This window comes from Humulus lupulus, chromosome 6, assembly GCF_963169125.1.
Source record: "Humulus lupulus chromosome 6, drHumLupu1.1, whole genome shotgun sequence".
NCBI lineage: Eukaryota > Viridiplantae > Streptophyta > Magnoliopsida > Rosales > Cannabaceae > Humulus > Humulus lupulus.
Window position 1 is genome coordinate 218445268 of NC_084798.1, and position 22291 is coordinate 218467558.

At 32.5% G+C, this 22291-nt stretch overlaps 2 protein-coding genes and 2 long non-coding RNA genes across 4 annotated transcripts; 2 read left to right on the forward strand and 2 right to left on the reverse strand.

Annotated features, from left to right (window-relative positions):
• The first annotated feature begins 709 nt into the window (after nucleotides 1–709).
• LOC133783363 (uncharacterized) lies at nucleotides 710–1900 on the forward strand. Its single transcript, XR_009870868.1, has 2 exons — nucleotides 710–1733; nucleotides 1848–1900. It is a non-coding gene; the product is annotated as an uncharacterized LOC133783363 (long non-coding RNA).
• A 360-nt stretch (nucleotides 1901–2260) lies between these two features.
• On the forward strand, nucleotides 2261–5239 carry LOC133783360 (uncharacterized). The gene is made up of 3 exons (XM_062222979.1): nucleotides 2261–2297; nucleotides 4060–4854; nucleotides 4962–5239. Exons 1-3 carry the CDS (start codon nucleotides 2288–2290, stop codon nucleotides 4994–4996), a joined length of 840 nt encoding a protein of 279 aa, XP_062078963.1. The 5' UTR covers nucleotides 2261–2287; the 3' UTR covers nucleotides 4997–5239.
• Nucleotides 5240–13969: 8730 nt separating this feature from the next.
• Nucleotides 13970–16178, reverse strand: LOC133783365 (uncharacterized). Its single transcript, XR_009870871.1, has 4 exons — nucleotides 16084–16178; nucleotides 15651–15986; nucleotides 15220–15354; nucleotides 13970–15115 (listed from the first exon to the last, which is right to left on the reverse strand). It is a non-coding gene; the product is annotated as an uncharacterized LOC133783365 (long non-coding RNA).
• An 80-nt stretch (nucleotides 16179–16258) lies between these two features.
• LOC133786085 (putative disease resistance RPP13-like protein 1) lies at nucleotides 16259–20890 on the reverse strand. The gene is made up of 2 exons (XM_062225299.1): nucleotides 17670–20890; nucleotides 16259–16442 (listed from the first exon to the last, which is right to left on the reverse strand). Exons 1-2 carry the CDS (start codon nucleotides 20669–20671, stop codon nucleotides 16259–16261), a joined length of 3186 nt encoding a protein of 1061 aa, XP_062081283.1. The 5' UTR covers nucleotides 20672–20890.
• Between the last annotated feature and the right edge of the window lie 1401 nt (nucleotides 20891–22291).

Genomic DNA, 22291 nt, shown 5'->3' on the forward strand with positions numbered 1-22291 from the left:
AGATTATTCAAAACTCAAACTTGTAATTGAGGCATTGTAGAAAACATCATTACCAAGTTCTGTGTTGATGACATGATCAATGGTTGAAAGTAACCACCATATATGCCATGGCAAAGTAGAAACTTGGCCAATAATTGTGCCAACTAGCTGAAATTAGAGTAATAAAGTGGATATTATATTAGACCAAATAAAAAAAGATGACACGAAACATCAAACTAGTTGTTCTTGATAATTGTTATGACTTGAAGAATGAACATGGATTTGGGAGGGATCTTTAATTTGAAGTCACCAAGGAACATGTGAGCTTCTGACATATGCCAAAGGTCTAAATGGCCACATTAGACACATATTTAGCCCTTAACCAATACAATTTAACAAGTTATAATTCGATTAATAACATGTTAGACTCTTAAATTGATATAGAAGATGTATATAATACCTGTACCAGGGTGATAGTTGAAATAGTATTGAAAATAAAAAATTGTACAAAAGAGTAATGACTTTCACTACTAGAGACTTTGAATTTCTGAAGTCAAAATATATTTACTGAAATAAATTGAAAAAAAAATTGTAGTTGCATAGAGTAGAGACATGGAAAGATACCTATTAGGTATGTGTTGAATCTGAGGAATTAACAGACTACATCCTTCTATGTACAAAGTAGTAATTGGTATAATTTAGTTCCATTGAAATATTTGATATAATTTTCTCCAATCCAGTAATCCATCTTCATGTATATTAAGATTAAGAAAAAAAATTACAACTTTGTATCTAATTTGTTTTCTCCTAATTTATTATTGAGAAATGATCAACTCATTCATTCTTTTATATTTTTGCTCAAATACTTAATCTATTCTAATTCTACTTTCTAAACATGACATAAGGGATTATTGATATAATTTATTTTTGCTGTATCATTTTTAACTTTGAGATGTAGTTTAGCTTTCTCATTGCCACTCCTGGCCTATTTTGATGTTACCCTTGTGCATTAGTATTATCTTTGAGCTAATGAACAACTCAGTCATGTGTGCTATTGGTGAGGAACTATGTGCAAGGATTTTCCAAATGCTTCTGTTCAGTATCTTATTGGTTTTGTTTGGAATGTTTTTTAAAATGGGAGTGATATATACATTGTATTGTTTCACTGGTCAATAAATTGTTATGTAAACATTTGCTGAAGTAAAAAAAAGTTATTGATAATTGCCCAAAATGAGAGGCAAGAATGTACTTGTGTGGTAATACCAAACCAAATTAGACAAGTGGTTGGTTCTTGAGCTAAGCCTTGGAAATCTTAGTGCAAATTGCTTTGAAAATTTTAAGCACTTTTTTAATATACTATTGTCAAGTTTCCAATAGTTATTCCTTGAGTCTTTATTTTCTATCAAGGCGGTAGCTCAAACAGTCCGGGCTTTATTTGCTCTTACAAATCTGAGGTTCGAGTCTCTCTTGAGTACCTACGTAGCAATTGCTATAGTTTTCTCGTCCCCAATATTGTATGTTAGGCGTAGAGCTTAGCTTTTTTTTTTCATCAGACAAAGTTTTGTTTACTGTTTCCTAAATCTCCAGCTTTATGCAAAAGATGCATCAAAGAATTGGAAGCTTGTTGGATCAGATGGAGGCTACCTTTTGACAACAAAAGAGCCATCAGCAAATGTGGTCCTATTGGATTATATTTCAACTGAAAAATGGCAAGACGTGGTAGATTTTGATGACCACCTTGATGACATTAGCAAGTAAGTGCCATGCCATTGTTTCTTTTCTTCCTTATTATGTATGTATGTGTTATCTTATTATGCCAGGTTTGGAAGTGTACCTTTCTGATCAAAATTTATGTGTATAATTTCCAGAGATTGGCTAAACCCAGAACTCTTCAAGTAATTTGGCCATGTTAGCATTTTTTGTCACTCGACTATCGTTGAAAGTGTCTGGGATGTTAGAATATTATTTATTTGGTATATAAAATCAACTAATTGATTTAATATATTCAATATTTAATTTATTGACAAAATATTCTAATTAATGGTCAACATTGTTTGTTACCTGATTTGTTGTTAGCCGATTTTTCATATCCCAACTGATTGAGGAAATATCTCAATCTGTGGCAGAGACTCTGATGGTAGGTCTCACTCTATAAATATAGAGTACCGGTCCCCAAGCTCGCTACTCATTCTGACTTTCAGTAACTCCATCTAAAAGAGTTAGTGAGAGCTTGGAAGCCCGTGTGCTCGTTCTAATTTCTGTTCTTTTCTTTTGTAGATCTAAAGCTAGATCGAGGTTATCAATAGCAATGGCTGGAGGTATACAATATTCGATTCTTTTTTGCATATGTTCATTCATATATTAATTCCGCCTACATGTATATAGAATTGTTCATATGTCTACTTTCATATTAATTCTAACATTTGGTATCAGTCGCTAGGTTAATCTCTGCCTTGTTATTTTTGTATGCATATATACACATATATTTTTTTTCATGATTTATAGATGTGCCTATGTCTTCATCTATTCACATATATTATATATTCGTGTATATAGTTTCATATATTGTTGAAAATTGGAATTGTTAATTCAAATTTGTTTCTCAATTTAGTTGCATTAGAAATCTTTGGTAAGTGTTTCTAATAATTTGTTATTTGAGAAACTAGTTTAAAAACAAAACAATGACCATATACATACACGTTCATGGCCTTAAGTTGAAATTTTTTATTTATTTATTTATTTTTAATTCAAATATGTATTTTCGATCTATTTGAGTATTAGGACATCTTAAGATTATTATTTTTTTTTTTAAAAAATGAAGAAAATGAAGAAAATTAATTTTTTGATTTATTTTGGAATTTTGTTATTTTATTCATTTTAATGCTTATTTGGACAATAAATTTTATTTTGCCAATTTAATTAAAACATATAATTTTGGTAAATTATATATTTGGAAATTAATTAAAATGTGCAATTACTTGATTTTGGTGTATGGTATATTTCTTTTATTCATGAAATATTAAATAATTGTGCTATTTTAAGAATGTAATTAATTTTTACAATTAAGTTTGTGCAATTGTTTTATTAATTCACCGGATTAATAAATGATTTTATTGTTTTATTTAGCATGAATTTCTCTGCCATTAAGTATATATATATATATAGAATTATTGTATTTTCGTACATATAATTAATTATACTAATTTGTATGATTATTTTGTTCTTATTCATGCAAAATTTATTTTTAGTATAATTATCTTTAATTTTATATGTATGCCTTTATAATTTTAAATACATTATGTATATATTCCATTATTGTGCTAGATATATTTAGATTATATTCAAAACATTAAGATAGGTTGAATAATATTTAGCACATTAATCTCCATAATTTATTCATAAAATATTCATAAAACATTTAGGGTGAATAAAATTATGAATAATTCATAAACAATTTTGTGGTTGACATAAGAACGCATGAAACTGAGACAAATGCTCAATCTAGAACGGTTTTTAATGATCTTCGGACGACCACACTAGGAGCACTACTCTCTGTGATTGCCTATTATGTTATAACGAAATTGTTCTTAGGTCTTCCTAGAGCCTAAAACATAATGTCTAGTGAACCATATAATTTTACATAATTAGGGAGTAGCCACAGCATCTTTAATTATATAAAATTATATATTAATTTGAAAGGATCACATAATGGACAAAATTGTGATTAATTATATAAATATAACAATTTTACCCCACAGGGATTTTATTATATTTATATAATTAATTAGGATAATATATTAAATTAATTTTCTTAATTTACCCACAGGAGTTATGATAATTAATTTAATAGTTTTATCATAAAGTTTAATAAAGATAGAAGTTTCAAACCTTACTTTATCCCAAATAATTCGTTTGAATAATCTATCATCCTTTACATCCAATTTTATTAAATTAAAAATTTAGCCCACAGGCAATTTTTGTTTAATAAAATTTCAATCTTCAGCATGTTATACATTGGTAAAACATGACTTCATTAAGCCTCAATCTTCTAAATCTAAGTTTGTAATCCTATTCATGCAGCTTCTTCATCATCCTCTAGTTTTGCTGAAATCCTTACCGAAATTCCTGAGCTTAGGGGTGATAATTTCAAAATCTGGAAGGAACGAGTTCTTCTTCATTTAGGCTGCGCCGACATGGACTACGCAATAAGGAAGGACGAACCTGCTGCAATCACTGTGACTAGCACTGCTGCTCAGATCGCACTATATGAGAAATGGGAGCGGTCCAATCGCCTCAGCATCATGTTCATCATGTCCAAGATCCCTCTGGGAATGCGTGGATCGGTGGAGCAACCTGAGAAAGTCAAAGACTTGATCAAACTGATCGATGAGCAGTTCGACACTTCGGACAAACCACTTTACAACAACCTCATCCACCAGTTCTCATCCACAAAACTCACTGGTGTCAAAGGAGTTAGAGAACATATTTCAAAGATGAGGGACATTTCTGCTCAACTGAAGAAACTCGATGTAGTCATTCCCGAAACCTTCCTGGTCCACTACATCCTTAACCATCTTCCACCTCAATATGGGCCTTTCAAAATTTCCTACAACACACATAAGGACAAATGGAGTATCAATGAACTGATAACCATGTGTGCTCAAGAAGAAGCAAGGCTCCTGCAGGAACAAGGTGAAAGTGCTCACATGGCCACCCAAGGCAAGAAACACAAACCATCCAAGAAGGACAAGGGGAAAAATAAAGTGCCTCCCCAAGGTGATATAAAGAAGGATTCCATCAAATGTTTCTTCTGCAAAAAGAAGGGACATGCGAAAAAGGAATGCGCCAAGTTCAAGAAATGGATGGACGACAATGGTAATCCAATTTCATTCGTATGTTATGAATCTAATATGGCTAATGTTAATATTAACACATGGTGGATTGATTCTGGATCGACAATTCACATTTCAAATTCCTTGCAGGGTTTACAAAACCTAAGGAAGCCAGTGGGAAGTGAGCAAAGCATCTTATCTGGAAACAAGATGGGCTCACATGTGGAGGCTATAGGAACGTGCCATTTAGTTTTAAGTAGCGGTTTTGTTTTAAAGTTAGAAAAGACATTTTATGTACCAAGTTTCTCTAGAAACTTGATTTCCGTTTCAAGACTTGTACCTTTTGGTTTTTCCTTTACATTTTCAGACAAATCTTTTAATTTATATAATAAATCTGAATGTGTTGGAAATGGTATTTTGTCTGATGGTCTTTACTGCCTTAATTTACAAAACAATACCGCTTATAATACTATGCATGTTCACGCTGGCAATAAAAGATGTGTTATGAATGAGAATTCCTCTACATTATGGCACCGGAGATTGAGACATATCTCTATTGATAGAATTAGAAGGTTAGTAAATGATGGGGTACTCAATACCTTAGATTTTACTGATTTTGATACTTGTGTGGATTGCATTAAGGGAAAGCATACTTCCAAGTCTAAGAAAAGTGGTGTCCATAGGAGTTCTGACCTATTAGAAATCATACATACTGATATATGTAGTCCATACATGGACTCATATGGTCAGAAATACTTCATCTCTTTCATAGATGATTACTCACGCTACATGTATATCTACTTACTTCATAACAAAAGCGAAGCGTTAGATGTCTTTAAGATATTTAAAGCTGAAGTAGAGAAACAATGCAACAAGCAAATTAAGATAGTGAGATCAGATAGAGGTGGAGAATATTATGGTAGATACACTGAAGATGGACAAGCACCTGGTCCTTTTGCAAAGTTTCTTCAAGAAAATGGGATTGTTGCCCAATATACCATGCCCGATACACCCGAGCAAAATGGTGTTGCAGAAAGGAGAAACCGAACATTGATGGACATGGTGCGAAGTATGCTTAGCAGCAACCCTAAACTTCCTAAATCCTTGTGGACTGAAGCTCTAAAGACATCCGTGTACATATTAAATCGAGTTCCAACCAAGGCAGTCTCCAAAACTCCTTTTGAATTATGGAAAGGTTGGAAACCGAGTTTGCAACATGTACGCATTTGGGGATGCCCATCTGAAGTTAGGGTATACAATCCACAAGAAAAGAAACTGGACCCAAGGACCATAAGTGGATACTTTATTGGTTACGCTGAAAGGTCTAAAGGTTACAAGTTTTATTGTCCATCTCATAGCACTAGGATTGTGGAATCAAGGAATGCAAAATTTCTTGAAAATGCCTTGATTAGTGGGAGTGATCAATCCAAGGACTTAGGTTCTGAGAAAGATCCTTTAGAACCCTCCACCTCAAGAGCAAGATTGATTGTGGTCGATAACACCCCTGCAGTCCAAATGGATGTTGAACCACCACAGCCAATTGTTGAAGATCCACAAGTCAATGATGAAGTTCAAATGGATCGAGTTGTTCAAGAGTTGCCTATAATTGTTGAACAACAAGCTGAACCACCCGCTCCTCAAGAGCCTGCTGGTGTAGCCTTAAGAAGATCCACTAGGATAATAAAATCGGCGATACCTAGTGACTACATTGTGTATTTGCAAGAATCTGACTACAATATTGGAGCCGAAAATGATCCAGAAACGTTTTCACAAGCTATGAATAGCAAAGAATCGGAACTGTGGTACAATGCCATGAATGAAGAAATGAATTCTATGAAAAGCAACGGAGTCTGGGATCTTGTTGAGTTGCCTAATGGGGCGAGGGCTATTGGGTGTAAATGGGTCTTCAAAACAAAGAAAGACTCATTAGGCAACATTGAGAGACACAAAGCGAGACTCGTTGCTAAAGGATTCACTCAAAAAGAAGGAATTGACTACACGGAGACCTTTTCTCCGGTATCTAAGAAAGATTCCCTCAGAGTTATCCTGACATTAGTTGCTCATTTCGATTTAGAGCTACAGCAGATGGATGTGAAAACTGCCTTCCTAAATGGTGACCTAGAGGAGGAGGTATACATGAAACAACCAGAAGGATTCTCCTCTAGTAATGGTGAGCATTTGGTGTGCAAGCTTAAGAAGTCCATCTATGGTTTAAAACAAGCGTCCCGCCAATGGTATTTAAAATTCCATGATGTCATCTCTTCTTTTGGATTTGAAGAGAATGTCATGGATCAATGTATATACCAGAAGGTCAGTGGGAGTAAGATTTGTTTTCTTGTTTTATATGTGGACGATATTCTTCTTGCAACCAATGATAAGGGCATGCTACATGAGGTGAAGCAATTTCTCTCAAAGAACTTTGAGATGAAGGATATGGGTGATGCGTCTTATGTCATTGGCATTAAGATCCATCGAGATAGATTCAAAGGTATCTTAGGTCTATCTCAAGAAACCTACATTAACAAAGTTTTAGAGAGATTTCGGATGAAAGATTGTTCACCAAGTGTTGCTCCTATCGTTAAGGGTGATAAATTAAATTTGAGCCAGTGTCCAAAGAATGATTTTGAAAAGGAAGAAATGAAGAACATCCCATATGCTTCTGCTGTTGGAAGCTTGATGTATGCTCAGGTGTGCACACGACCCGACATTGCCTTTGCTGTCGGAATGCTAGGAAGATTTCAGAGTAACCCGGGATTAGACCACTGGAAAGCTGCAAAGAAAGTTATGAGGTATCTTCAGGGTACTAAGGATTACAAACTCATGTTCAGACGAACCGACAAACTGGAAGTAGTTGGCTACTCAGATTCAGACTTTGCTGGTTGTACTGATTCACGTAAATCAACTTCTGGTTACGTGTTTATGTTTGCCGGTGGAGCTATATCATGGAGGAGTAACAAACAGACCTTGACTGCTACTTCTACTATGGAAGCCGAGTTCGTTTCGTGTTTTGAGGCTACATCGCATGGTGTATGGCTAAAGAGTTTCATTTCAGGCCTTAGAGTTGTAGATTCAATATCTAGGCCATTGAGAATGTTCTGCGACAATTCAGCTACTGTATTCATGGCTAAGAACAACAAGAGTGGTAGTCGAAGCAAGCACATCGACATCAAGTACTTAGCCGTGAGAGAACGTGTTAAAGAAAATAAAGTGGTCATTCAACACATTAGCACTGAATTGATGATTGCTGATCCTTTGACGAAAGGCTTGCCACCTCATAAATTCAAGGATCATGTAGTGAACATGGGACTTGGTTCCCTTATGTAAATTTATTGTACAAACTGAAGTTATTATCAATGAAACTCTTATTTTTGATATTTTCTCATATTTATGCGCATCTTAATTTTATTTGAGAAAATTTTACTTTCATAGGACCTGAATAAACATAAGGTTTATTCGTTTAAGTACATAGCCACATAAATTACATTGTTATGTAATAAATATATTGTAATACATGGAAGATAATACTCGTCATAAAAAGAGGACCTATCGCCATGATTCATGTGTTTATTATCTAACAGGGATGATCGTCGGGCTTAAGTAATACATTAATTTAAATGCTGACCAAGTGGGAGAATGTTAGAATATTATTTATTTGGTATATAAAATCAACTAATTGATTTAATATATTCAATATTTAATTTATTGACAAAATATTCTAATTAATGGTCAACATTGTTTGTTACCTGATTTGTTGTTACCCGATTTTTCATATCCTAACTGATTGAGGAAATATCTCAATCTGTGGCAGAGACTCTGATGGTAGGTCTCACTCTATAAATATAGAGTACCGGTCCCCAAGCTCGCTACTCATTCTGACTTTCAGTAACTCCATCTAAAAGAGTTAGTGAGAGCTTGGAAGCCCGTGTGCTCGTTCTAATTTCTGTTCTTTTCTTTTGTAGATCTAAAGCTAGATTGAGGTTATCAATAGCAATGGCTGGAGGTATACAATATTCGATTCTTTTTTGCATATGTTCATTCATATATTAATTCCGCCTACATGTATATAGAATTGTTCATATGTCTACTTTCATATTAATTCTAACATGGGATTCATGCATGCTTTACCGAGTTGTTCACAATGGATTTAAGGCTCTACAAAGGCTTGACTAGTCATCAAGTTGATTGACTCATTCTGGGAAATGTTTGCTTCGAGATGCATACCATCTTTTCAGTGGTCTCCCAGCTTGACTTTTTTTTATCTGTTATAAACTCAAATAGTGTCTGATTCTTTAAAGCATTTGAGGTAATTTCATAGCTGGTAGAATTTGAATTCAAGCTCAAGTATTTTTGTGTTTTGTTTACTAATATTCTAGGTCAAAAATCTGTAAGAGTGGTATCATTTTCAATAAGAGTTTGAAGCTACGTTCTAGCATTTGGTTTTTGGAGTATGAAAGCAAATCTTGCAATACCAAATCTACAAGTTTTGTTAGTTAAACCAAATTGAATCAACTAAAATCAATTGCTTACATCTTTTTGTCACAATTAGGGCTTTGAGTTCGAATTGGTGAAAAATACAGACCAAGGCTAGTGCATTTTTGTCACAATTAGGCTTTGTGGTTGTGAGAAGATGAGACTCCACCTTAAATCAAGATATAGGAATATAGGATAATTTTATGGTACATATTTTTGTGTGTTTCCTAACTCGTGAATAATTTTCAGTCTGATTTCAAATTTTCTGAAAATTTGCAAGATACTCAAAATAACTACATTAAATACAATCATAAAAAGAAATCGCACTGAAAACTATTCATGAGCTGGATACACAAAAAATATGCATCGATACATACCTTAAAAGTATCTTATAAATATACAGAAATTGGTGAAAATGACATATATCTTTAAGTAATTTTGCATTCTGATCTACTTTTGATAATTTTTTGCAAAATAGCTATTTAAAATTTTTGACCGGATGATTGAATTTTTCAACTAGTCTAAATTTTTTACTTGTTGTCTAAATTATGAGAGTTTATTTTGCAAAAAATTATTAAAATTATGCTAGAATGTAAAATGACTTCAAAAAATAGGTCATTTTGGAAAAATCACTTAACTTTTTATTTTTTATTTTTTTATATACTTTTTTGAATAAGAGGATTTAATTGAAGGCTAATCATCAGTCATAATAACTTGTAGAATTGAGTTTGGGTAGCAATAACAAAATTTAACATTGCTGACATTGCTACTAATAGTAAGAATAGCTTTTATTCTAACACCACAAGAAGAAGCTAATGGAGCTTTTTTTACTATTAATAAACTGAATTCCATTAAAGCAATCCAATATGATTACACCCAATAGTAAATATTATTAGCTAGTATAAAAAATAATTTTCAAATTAAAACATTTACATACATAATACAAACAAATAAAATTTATATTTCAAACAAAATTTTCAAATTATTATGAAAATAAATATAAATATCTTGCAATAACTAACTTAATAACTACCATAACAAATATGAAATATTGCAATACCGTTTGAATTCAAAAAACTTATAATCAGTAAAATATATATTATAAAATTTTTATAAAAATAAAATATCAATTAAATAACTTAAATACATGATTTGTAAATATCGTAATATTTAGAATTGTAAATATTTATATGATAAAATATAAAATAATTAATTGAAGAAATGTCAACAGAAAATTAAAAAGTACCGAATCCTTTGTTGGTGTAACAATAATTGTTTGTATAGTAATTATTGTTTTTTTTTATGGAATATAGTAATTATTGTTGAGAACATATATATCGCTAGAAAAATATACATAAATTCTAGTTAAAATAATGAGAAAATATAATCATTTCATACAATTTTGAAAATAATTGATTGATGAAACTTTTGAAACCAATGTATTATTCGTTATATCATAAAACATTATCTCTCTCTCTCTATGTATATATTAAGTTATTAACAAATTAAATTTTATATTATCTATTAATTAATTATATTTGGTTGATGAGCTACCACGTTGTTAAGAGTCACAACTTATTAATTTTTAACCGTTAATTATATATTTCTATTAAAACTAACAGATATTTTAAAAATTATCTTAATAAATTAAATATTTGTTCTATAAATAAGTTAAAATAACTGACATGATATTTTGAAACTGGTATATTATTTGTTATATTTTGAACCGTTTCCCTTATATAATATCTATTATTATTATTGTTATGATTTATTAATTAGTTATATTTTGCTTAAATTTTTTTGAAGAGCTATCAAGTTGTAAAGTCACAACTAAACATTTTAACAGTTAATTAATCATATTTTTTTAAACCTAACAGATTTTTTTTTTAAATTTATGTTAAACACAACAATTGCCATTTCATAGACATTTATTATATATAAAGATATATTTATTTATGGTCCCTTTGAAAAATGTCATTTTTTTTGAGAAATTAGTGAAAATAACATTTTTTAAGTGATTTAGCTCTCTGGCCTACTTTTGATAGTTTTTTGCAAAATTGTCTCTGTTTAAAATTCGATCAGTTGTACAAATTTTTCGACTAGATGTCTAAAATTTTCGACCGACTATTTGAATTTTTTGACTACCTGTCTAAATTTTCGACTAACTGTCTAAATTATGAGAAGTTATTTTGCAAAAAATTATTAAAATTAGGCTAGAGTGCAAAATGACTTTAAAAAATAGACATGTGTAAATTTTAAACTAGCTGTCTAAATTATGAGAGATCATTTTGCAAAAAATTATTAAAACTAGGCTAGAATGCAAAATGACTTTAAAAAATAGATCATTTTGTCAAAGGACCCTATTTCTTAGAGTAATTTTGTACTCTAGTCTAGTTTTAATAATTATTTACAAAATAGCATCTCATAATTTAGATAGCTAGTCGAAAATTTAGACAACTGATCGAATTTTAGACAGATACCATTTTGCAAAAAATGATCTAAAGTAGGGTGCAAAATCACCAATTTTCACCAATTTCTCTTTATTTATTTATTTATATATTTCTAGACTAACCAAAAAGAACGTCATGCAAACCAACAAAAATATTATCAAAGCAATCAAATTATGTGGTATGAGAGCATAAACTTACAACATGAGACAATATATTATATCAATCAAATACAACAAAATCCTCAATCTTTTCACCAATCTCAAAGAGCACACACCTCACTATACTAATACTACACACAACTTTTACACTTCAAAAACAAGAAGATTTCTCTTAGCTCAAAAAATGCTTTTCACACACACTAAACACAAAACAGATCACTCAAACATTAGCCTAAGAACACATATAGACCCTTATTCCGACCCTGAAGAATTTTAGGCCCTAGGAAAAATTGGAGATTAGGGGCTCTTTTTGTAAAAACTTTCTAAAAATTTACAGTATTTTTAAAATAAATTTTAAAAAAATGGCCCTTGGGCTAAGGGGGCCCTAGGCGTGGGTCTAGTCCGCTTTTAGCCCAGGGCCGGCCCTGATTACGACCAAGAGAAATTATAGTAAATGACCCAAAATAATGGCATGAAGAAGCTAATGTATTCATTTTTAAAATTGTAGAGAAATTGCCATTTTATATTGTTGATTATCTAAATTATCATTTTGCACCAAACCCCAAGTGAATATTATGGTTTACCTAAGACTAAAGAGATTAAAGAGGTTAATGGTAAATGTGAAATTTCGCTATACTAATTTGTTGTATTGGGTCGTTTGTTAATTTTTTTTTAAAACTGGGACATTTATCTAAATAATGGTTGTTTTGAAGATATATTGCTCGTTGCCCCTATGACCAATGAGAGACTTTAAGTTGAAAAGAGGTTTGACCAATTAGAAACGAAATCAAGCAGCAATCTTTATGTTTTTTCCAAACTGTCATAAAACTTCAAACTAACATAGCGGTTTTGAGTCAAGATCCAATACACACTTATGATCAATGGTTGAAAGTAACCACCATTTATGCCTTGGAAAAGTAGACACTTGAACAAATAAGTGTGCCAACTAACTGCAATTAGAGTAATAAAGTGGATATCATATTAGACCAAATAAAAAAAGATGACACGAAAGATCAAACTAGTTGTTCTTGATAATTGTTATGACTTGAAGAATGAACATGGATTTGAGAGGGATCTTTAATTTGAAGTCACCAAGGAACATGTGAGCTTCTGACATATGCCAAAGGTCTAAATGGCCACATTAGACACATATTTAGCCCTTAACTAATACAATTTAACAAGTTATAATTCGATTAATAACATGTTAGACTCTAAAATTGATATAGCAGATGTATATAATGCCTACACCAGAGTGATAGTTGAAATAGTATTGAAAAAAAAATTGTACAAAAGAGTAATGACTTTCACTACTAGAGACTTTGAATTTCTGAAGTCAAAATATATTTACTGAAATAAATTGAAAAAAAAAGTAGTTGCATAGTGTAGAGACATGGAAAGTTGTCTATTAGGTATGTGTTGGATCTGAGGAATTAACAGACTCCATCCTTCTATGCACAAAGTAGTAAGAGTCTGGGGCAGTTCTACTGGTAAGCACTCTATCTTTTCCAATAAATGAAGTTCCAAATGTTGAAGTGAGGCGATGTGGTGAAAACCTTTGCCATTTAGAGCTTTAAGGTTACTAAAGATAGAGATCTTAAGAAAACTTTTCCAATAAAAGATACTTTTTTTTTCTTCTTTTCAACAATACTGCGAATTAGAGTGTGATGGTTCCATGAAATTGCCAAGAGAAAAGTCTCAATGGAAAATGAGACTTTCTTTTAATTATGTTAGTGAAAACTTTCTTTAAATTCATATTTTTATATTATTTACGGGGTTTGAATTCCTGACTTTGAATTAACACAAGCCTATTTATAATGGAATTTACAGAGCTAAGGCTACCAATAAAACATTGAAAAAAAAATATATGGTTAAATGCATCAAATATTAATATTAAACGATAAAATTTCACTATACACTTAGCTGTATACAAATTTCTGTGTAAATTCTTTATTGTTTCAGTACTATTATACATACTTATCAATTAAAGAAATTAAAATAAAGAACTACATTAACATCAAATTACTCTAATACATTAGCCTAATAAAGAACAAACAAAATAGTGCAGTAAAAGAACAAGAGAGGAGTTTAATTGATTCAGTCCCACTATATCAATCAAATTCAATACACCCTCAATGATTTCAGCAATCTCAAATAGAAAACCTCACTATTATGTATTTATATCAGAGAAGTTTGGGACATGCTGGTATAGATGGCCACAGGTTCAAGAACAGAACACAAAGTATCCGAGCAACAAATCGAAATTAAAGTAAAGAAAATACAGTAAAGAAATGGACGCCAAGGTTTATACTAGTTCGGCCAATTTGACCTACATCCAGTTTGAGCATTATCATGAGCAATCCACTATAGAGAATCAGCAATACAATCTTTGTTACAGTTGAAGATCTTCAATGGTTTCTTGGTACCAAACTCACTCTTTCTGTACCCTTGGAACCAAACCCGAGAACCCCTTGTACAACCACACTCAAAGCTCTCAAAACTCTCAAAGTGATCTTCTTTCTACAAAGATGTGAAATACAATACTAATCTGAAACTAAGATGATGAACTGAGTTGGCGTGCATAGGAAAAGTCAGCGGTAAATACACTGCTTGCTGGATGTGTTCTGGAGGACTAGTAATAAGGAAAGCTCATGATGATTTAACTCAAGTAACTTCAACAAGCTTGTATCAATGTTCAACAAGTTTAAGCAATGCTCCCACTACTTCCTTAAAAGCTTCTACAGTCTCCATGAATTCAGCTTCAGACGTGGACAAAGCAATGATTTGTTGCTGATGAGACTTCCAACTTACTGTGCTCCCACTATTGTAACAACATAGAAAATGAGGGACTTTCTTGAATCTTGATTTGAAGCAAAATCAGACTCTACAAACCCTTCGAGCCATGTCTTTCCAGCATTTTTCTTGTACACCTTACCATGTGTGCTTGTACCTTTGAGATACCTCATTGACCATTTCACACCAAGCCAATGCTCGAGCCCAGGATTAGACATCAAGAAAACTGAGGGCATAAGCATTTTACATACATCAAACAACCAAGTGCGGTGCCTATGGGACTTCATCCATGTCTTTTACAGTTTTACTTCTGCTTCAGTTTCAGGACATTGATCAGCTGTGAACTTAAAATGACCAGCTAAGGGAACTGTTACACTCTTGGCATCATGCATCTTGAATATTCTTAGAACCTTTTCTGTGTAATTTGCTTGCCTTCCTGCAGATTTCGCTCTGTTAATCTCAGTCACAAGTCATAACAACAATTTTCTGTAACATAATAATGATACATAATGGCAACAAATTAAAGATAGAAATACTGACCAAATAAAACAAGGCTATATATATAAATATATCCCACAAAGTTAAGAGTCTGCATTGTCTCATTGGCTGAAATCATTGAGACTCGATGAAATTCATAACTCGATCCCCACCAGTATAATAAACAATGCTGTGTTCCTGCAAATCTATTCATCAGCATGCTTGGAAAAAGAAACTCAGAAAACCAGTAAAAATAATTAACTTTTCTAAAATAAAAGAGGCTATTGATTATTTGATTAATAACAACTTGGACTCTTAAATTGATGTAGCAAATGTACACCTGTATCACAGTGAGTTGAAATAGTATTGAGGAAAAATAAAACAAATCTGTACAAAAGAATAATGACTTCTACTAATACTGACTTTGAATTGATCTTGAAATCAAAATACATTCACTGAAATAAATTGAAATGCAAAAAGAAAGTAGGTTTTACCTGCTGTCTAAGAGAGGCATGACTTTATTCAGTTAGTTTTTTTTAGCTATGTGTTGAATTGAATCATATGCCAATCTTTCCCTGTGTTCTTCCTTGCACTTGGGAATTAACAGTACATTCTTTTATGCACAAAGTAGTAAGATTTCGAGTTGAAACCAAGCTGCAGTCTTGATGTTTTTTCCAACTGTCAACAAAACTTCCAACTAATTTTAAAGTCAAGATTCTAAACTCAAACTTGTAATTGAGGCATTGTAGAAAACATCATTACCAAGTTCTGTGTTGATGACATGATCAATGGTTGAAGGTAGAAACTTGGCCAATAATTGTGCCAACTAGCTGAAATTAGAGTAATAAAAAGGATATCATATTAGACCAAAAGAACAAAAGACATGAAATATCAAACAAGTTGTTCTTGAAGAATTTTATGACCTACATAGTTTGAAGTCACCCAGGAGCATGAGAGCTTGTGAGATGCTGATATAATTAAATGATGAACTCTGTAAACACTGTCATTCAACCTTGGATTGCTGCACATTAATAAATTTTTACAAGTTAAACAAGATCATAATCCCATGTTTTTTTTCCAGGTTAACAGTTTGGACTTGACTTTACCATGTTTGTTGTGCCTTATTGAAAAATCCCAATTGGTAAAGAGACTCCCCAATGGGAGTTGGTGCTGTTCGCCAAAAGCACAATTGAAAGACCAAAGAGCAAAAGACATCATAAGACTGAAGAGCAAAGTCGAGAAGGATTCCAATGAAGGCAATACCAGTCCCTATGTGATGTGGTTTTCTGCTCTAAGAACATATAGACAGAAAAATATAAGAAAAATAGATGATCAATGCCAATGTATTTATTAGCAGCAAAACTTTGAGTAGATATGAGTCATTCAAAGAAAAGTATACATATTATACCCCTAATATATGGTTTTATCTGATGCATGGCTACATCTATGAGGATTGGTTTATATGTACAAATTTAGAAAGACTACAAAAACACTGTCTTTCTCGTTAGCCAAATACTCTACAAACCAGAAATAAATATTTGTCATATTTCCTTGTAAGAAAAGTAAAACTAAAAAACAAGGATCATAATATTGTCATCTCATTCATAATAATATACATGAAATTATCTTAATAAATATGTAATTTCTTTGGTCAAGAAAAAGACTTTATGAAAATCAAAAAAAGAAATTGATAAGATAATATTAGGGGAGATCAGTAAACGGAAAACACCTTCGTCTATAATGTATTTTCATAACAATAATATTATGTTAAGAACCATATATAACATTCTCATCTCATGCATAATGTGAAATTATCATTTAAAGAGGTGTCATCTCTGCATCAACAGACATAATATTGTCATTAGAAAACTTTAGAATATTATTACATCTCTAAAAGAAAACTTTGGAAACACTTACACATTTAAACTATGGGTTTTCTAATACAAGTAAATGAAATGATCATAAAGATTACAACACTATCACATTCTCACCCACAAAACATTATGAAATTAAGAAAGACGATTCCAAGCAATAATGTTCACAACAATACAACAGGCAATCTCAGTCACAAGTCATAACTCTGTTATAGTAGCAGCAAAGGGAGAAATACCAACCAAATTAAAGAAGCCCAATCAATCATCATAATCACCAATCCACGCATGATAAAAACAAATTCCCCTGCAAATCTATTGATTAGTACTCTTGAAAATAGAAACTCAGAAAATCAGCGAAAAAGAATAATTTTAAAAAATAAAAGAAAGTTTTATATTTATTTGTACAATTGCAAGTACATAAGTTTCAAATACTATGTATTAAATAATAATAATAATGAGACGTGGATGGCTTGAGAACAAATCAGCTAAACACCAAATTCTTAGTCTCATTAGCTACTTATATATACAGAATATTTATTATTTAATTAATATTATATACAGAATATTTTTACTATTGCAATCTTTGAATTAATCTATAAATCAAAATATATTTACAAAAATAATGACAAGGAAAGTTACCTGCCGCCTAAGTATATCTTATTAAATTCTGTTTCTTCAGTTAGTATTTTAGGAATGTGTTGAACTTTGGGCCAATCTTCCCCTGTTCCTTCCGTGCACCTGGGAATTAGCAGACTGCATCCTTCTATGGACAAATAAGTAACACTCTTGGGCAGTCTTGCTGCTGGTAAGCACTCTAGATTTTTCAAATAAAGAAGTTCTAACTGATGAAGGGAGGTGAGGTGTTGGAAGCCTTTGCTGTTCAGAGCTTTGAGGTTATTACATTCAAAGATCTTAAGACTTCTTAAAGATGGTGGGAGCAGCCATTCCTCTGGAAATGAATCCACCATTTCTCCACAATGCCAGAGTTCTAAGGAATTCAATGATGGGAGTCTTTGTAAATTCCATTTCATGCGGTTTTCCATGAGCTTATCACATGATGAGATGCGTAGATGTTGTAAAGTAAAGGGCAATCCCATTTCTGAAAAGGTTTCCAACCTTGAGCAATGCATTGTGTTCAACTTTTCGAGGGAAGGATATGCAGAGTCAATGTGAGTACTTGTTGGAAATATAGTTACCAATTCATTGCAAGATGCAATATTGATATATTCTAAAGATGGAAAATTACAGATAGGTAACGCCACACTCAGCTTGCCACAGCTGTCTAAATCAAATTGCTTTAAACATTGAAAAATCTCACATCTTTGGTCACTTGTATTAATAAATGACCAATCCAACATATCTGTATGATGAAGCTGTAATCTTGCTAAGAATGGAAAGGGCTTATTCAAAGGAATACTACGAAATTCATCATGCATATCAAGATAGGAAACACCAAAAACACGAAAATCTATCAGTGAACTTAGCCGCCGAAATGATAACAACGACAAGCAAAGATTTCTGCAGTGTAGATCTACTTTTTTCAAGTTACAATATGATGGATCTGTTACCCAATCTGGCAAACTTGTACCGTTATAACCTCTGATTTCGAGTTTCTTTAAATTTACATGTGGTTGGAGTGCATCAAGAACTTCTCTTTCCTTTGTTGAGCTATCTGCCACACCGTTCCATGAAAGAATGAGTTCATTGAGATACTTTTTGTTCTTCAAATTGCCTTCCAAAACATCACTCACTTCTCTAACATGCGCAAGGCCTGAAATCTCCAAGCTTCCACGCAGATTGTCCAACTTGCCCAACTCTTTGATCCTGGACCCATCATTTTTACACAGAACAAAATTACTTAACCTCTGAAGATTTATCATATTACAAATCTTCGGTGGCATCTCTTTTAAAGGAGTCCATCTTGTCATAAGATGACGCAGGTTGATTAACTTGGAAATGTTGGTAGGCAATTGTGTGAGATTTCCACAATTTGACAATAAGAGTGTTTCCAAATTGTACAATCCACAAATTGAATGAGGTAATTCCTTAACTTTCGTGCTAGACACATCCAAATACCTGAGATGTTTTAAATTGCCAATTGAATCAGGCAAGTCTGTGATACATGATGCTGACAAAGAAAGTGATCTTAGGCATCCTCCATCCTTCAGCACAATTTCAGGCTTTAATTGTGTCTTCTGCAATGGAAATGTAACTCGCAATGGTAAAGCTAACAAGGTGTGCAAATACTTCACTCTAGAAAAGTTGTCAAATTCTACTGTATCTTTTAAGTCTTTCATGTATGATAGATGGCGTGTCTTGCTACCATTTAGCTTGTGGAAGTCATTACAACTATCATAAATAGAACAACACTGACCTGATACATACATAGCTAGATCATGCATAAGATCGTGCATAGAGAGAGAATAGTGTCCGGATCTTTGGAAAAATGATCTTGATATTAAAGCACTCATGTACTCTTCTCCAACATCTTCAATCCTTTTTCCTTTTTGAGGTTGTAAAAGACCTTCTGCCATCCATACTAAGATTATTTGTTCTCTGTCATCTTTCCGAAATTCATAATCTTTGGGAAATATCGAGAGAAAAGAAAAACATGGCTTCAAATGAGGAGGCAGAAATCGATAGCTCAACCACAAAGCTGGAACACTTCCTATGTCGCGGCAATTGGACAACTCCCAAATATCACTTTGCAGTACATGTCTCCATTCTTCACTAGTGGACATAGATCGTAAAAGTCCAGCCATCGATTTTACAGCCAAAGGAAGACCCTTGCACTTTTTTACAATTTGCTTTCCGATTTCTTCCAAGTCTTGATGTACCTCATTGGAGCCTCTAGTACCAAAGACGTGTTCTGCAAACAACTTCCAACAATTTTCGTAAGATATTTCTTTAAGCTCGTAAGGCTGAACATGCATCGTCCTCATCATCAAAGCAATATCTTCGTTACGCGTGGTCACAATGATCTTACTTCCTTGATCGCCAGATTGAAAAGAGCTTTTCAAAGAGTCCCACAGCAAATAATTTTCATTCCATACATCATCGAGAACAAAAAGAAACTTCTTCCCTATCAAAGCATTTTTCAATTCATTTTGAAGTTGATGTAGCTCCTTTGCTTCGCAACTTGTTGCAGTGATTGCCTCAAAAATAAGTTTAGTTATTTTCAAAACATCAAAATCTTCGGAGATAGTTACCCACACTTTCAAGTCAAAGTGTTGTTGGACAGTGGTATCGTCATATACACTTTGAGTAAGTGTAGTTTTGCCAATGCCACCCATCCCTATTATAGGAATTAGGACAATCCTATGGTCACCAACATCATCACACAATACTAGCTTAACAATAGCCTCTTTATCATTCTCCCTTCCATAAACCTTAGAATCATCTAACAAAGGTGCAGGTGGTCTATGTAATGTTGTTTTCAGCTCAACTTTTTTCAAACCAAGATGCTCTGTTTGGTCTAAGAGATTCTTTAATGTACTAGTGATCCCTTCTATTTCAGATTTCACAGCTATTTCAAATGAACTATAAATTCTTTTGAAAAAGTTCAAGGACTTACTTGCTGTGCTTTCAGATTCATCTTTCTCCATCTTGAGTCGCAGGGCTTCAGTGTTGATCTTGTCCATCACATGGTCTGCTTCATAAATTACTTCTTTGAGATCTTCAAGCCACTTCTTCACATTCTTGTCTCCAAGTTGTTTCTCCTCGGCATCGTTGAGTAGAACATTAGCGGAGAGCAACACAGTCTTCAAGTTTTGGAGAATGGCTTCCTTTCCTTGAAAGAAGTCAGTGACCTCTTGAGAATCAAGCCTATCAAAGAGGACATTGAACAAAGCAGAGAGAAGAGCTCCGCCCACTAAGTCAGCCATGGTTTCAGATTCTGGTGATAAAATACAAGAAATCAATACGCAGGGAAATAAGGAGGTTGTGTTGTGTGTATATTATCTTTGTACGACTGGTTATATATTGATCTTATTTTAAATTCATCATATGAATAGGTCCAACCGTCCATCACGTTTAGGCGATTATTAAATTAAAAGACACTGACCAATTACTCTTTCTTGTCAAATAAAAAATAGAGTGAAATTGAGAGATATGACTCATGAACAAATACAGCTAAGTAGATGGTTGGAAGAAGTTGCCAAGAAAAAAAATTAGCCTTTATGGTATATAATATATGATAATTCTAATGGCCCTACGGTGGTGTCATTTTCGATTTGTTATTTTGAAAAATTATAACACAATTATTTTTTTATAACACTTTTTATTATAGTTACAGCATGTGTCCCACCAATTTTATGGAAATTCTGAATAATTTATAATGCCCAGAACAAAGTTCAATCAGTGTGTTTTCCACACATATAAAAAAACTTAGTCACACGTACATTTGAACTCTGATTTGGGCACGATAAATGAATTTCTCAAAAATTGGTGAGATATTTGCTATAAGTATAATATATACGGTCAAGAAAAAAATATATAATTTTTCAAAATACAATAAATAGAAAACACTCCTAGGGTAGGAGCATCTTCTATGCACTACCAAAGAATTATCCTATAATATAGGATTAAAGAATACATTTAGTGCAAATGTCTTTTGCATCATGTTGGTGGACTAAATTACATGGTGTGAAATATATATATAACTTTGGTATTTTTACAGTAAATTTCTCTTAAATTGTCTACTTTCAACGCAAACATCTTTTAAATTGAGTATTTTCGCTGCAAATATATCTTTAATTTGATACATTTGCTTACGTGTTAAAGATAAACTTAACGGTGAGAATTGATGCATGACTGTACCAAAGTGCACCAAATATAGACGGAAGATACTTTTGCTGCAAAAAAAAACATAACTTTGGCACTTAATGCTACAAATAAAGTTGTAAATGTGGGCCGAGTCGACCCACATTTAAAAGAGTAAGCCTAACACAACCCATGGGCCCGACTATGTTGTGCCGTATCGGGCCGACCTACTTTCCTTATTTGGGCCAAAATTTGAGCTTATTTTATTATTGCCAAAAAATGTGAGGATGGAGAATTAAACTCTCCACCTTTTCTTTAAGAATCAATAGACTCACTACCAATCCAAATACATCTTTTTGTTTAAATTATAGTTTTAGATATTTTTATATACTTTTTAACAATACTTTACACAAAATTATATCAAAGGTAATTATTAGAATTTGCATACCTACTAATAAATGCTAAAAAAATTTAACTCACAAATCTTAAAATAAATTAAT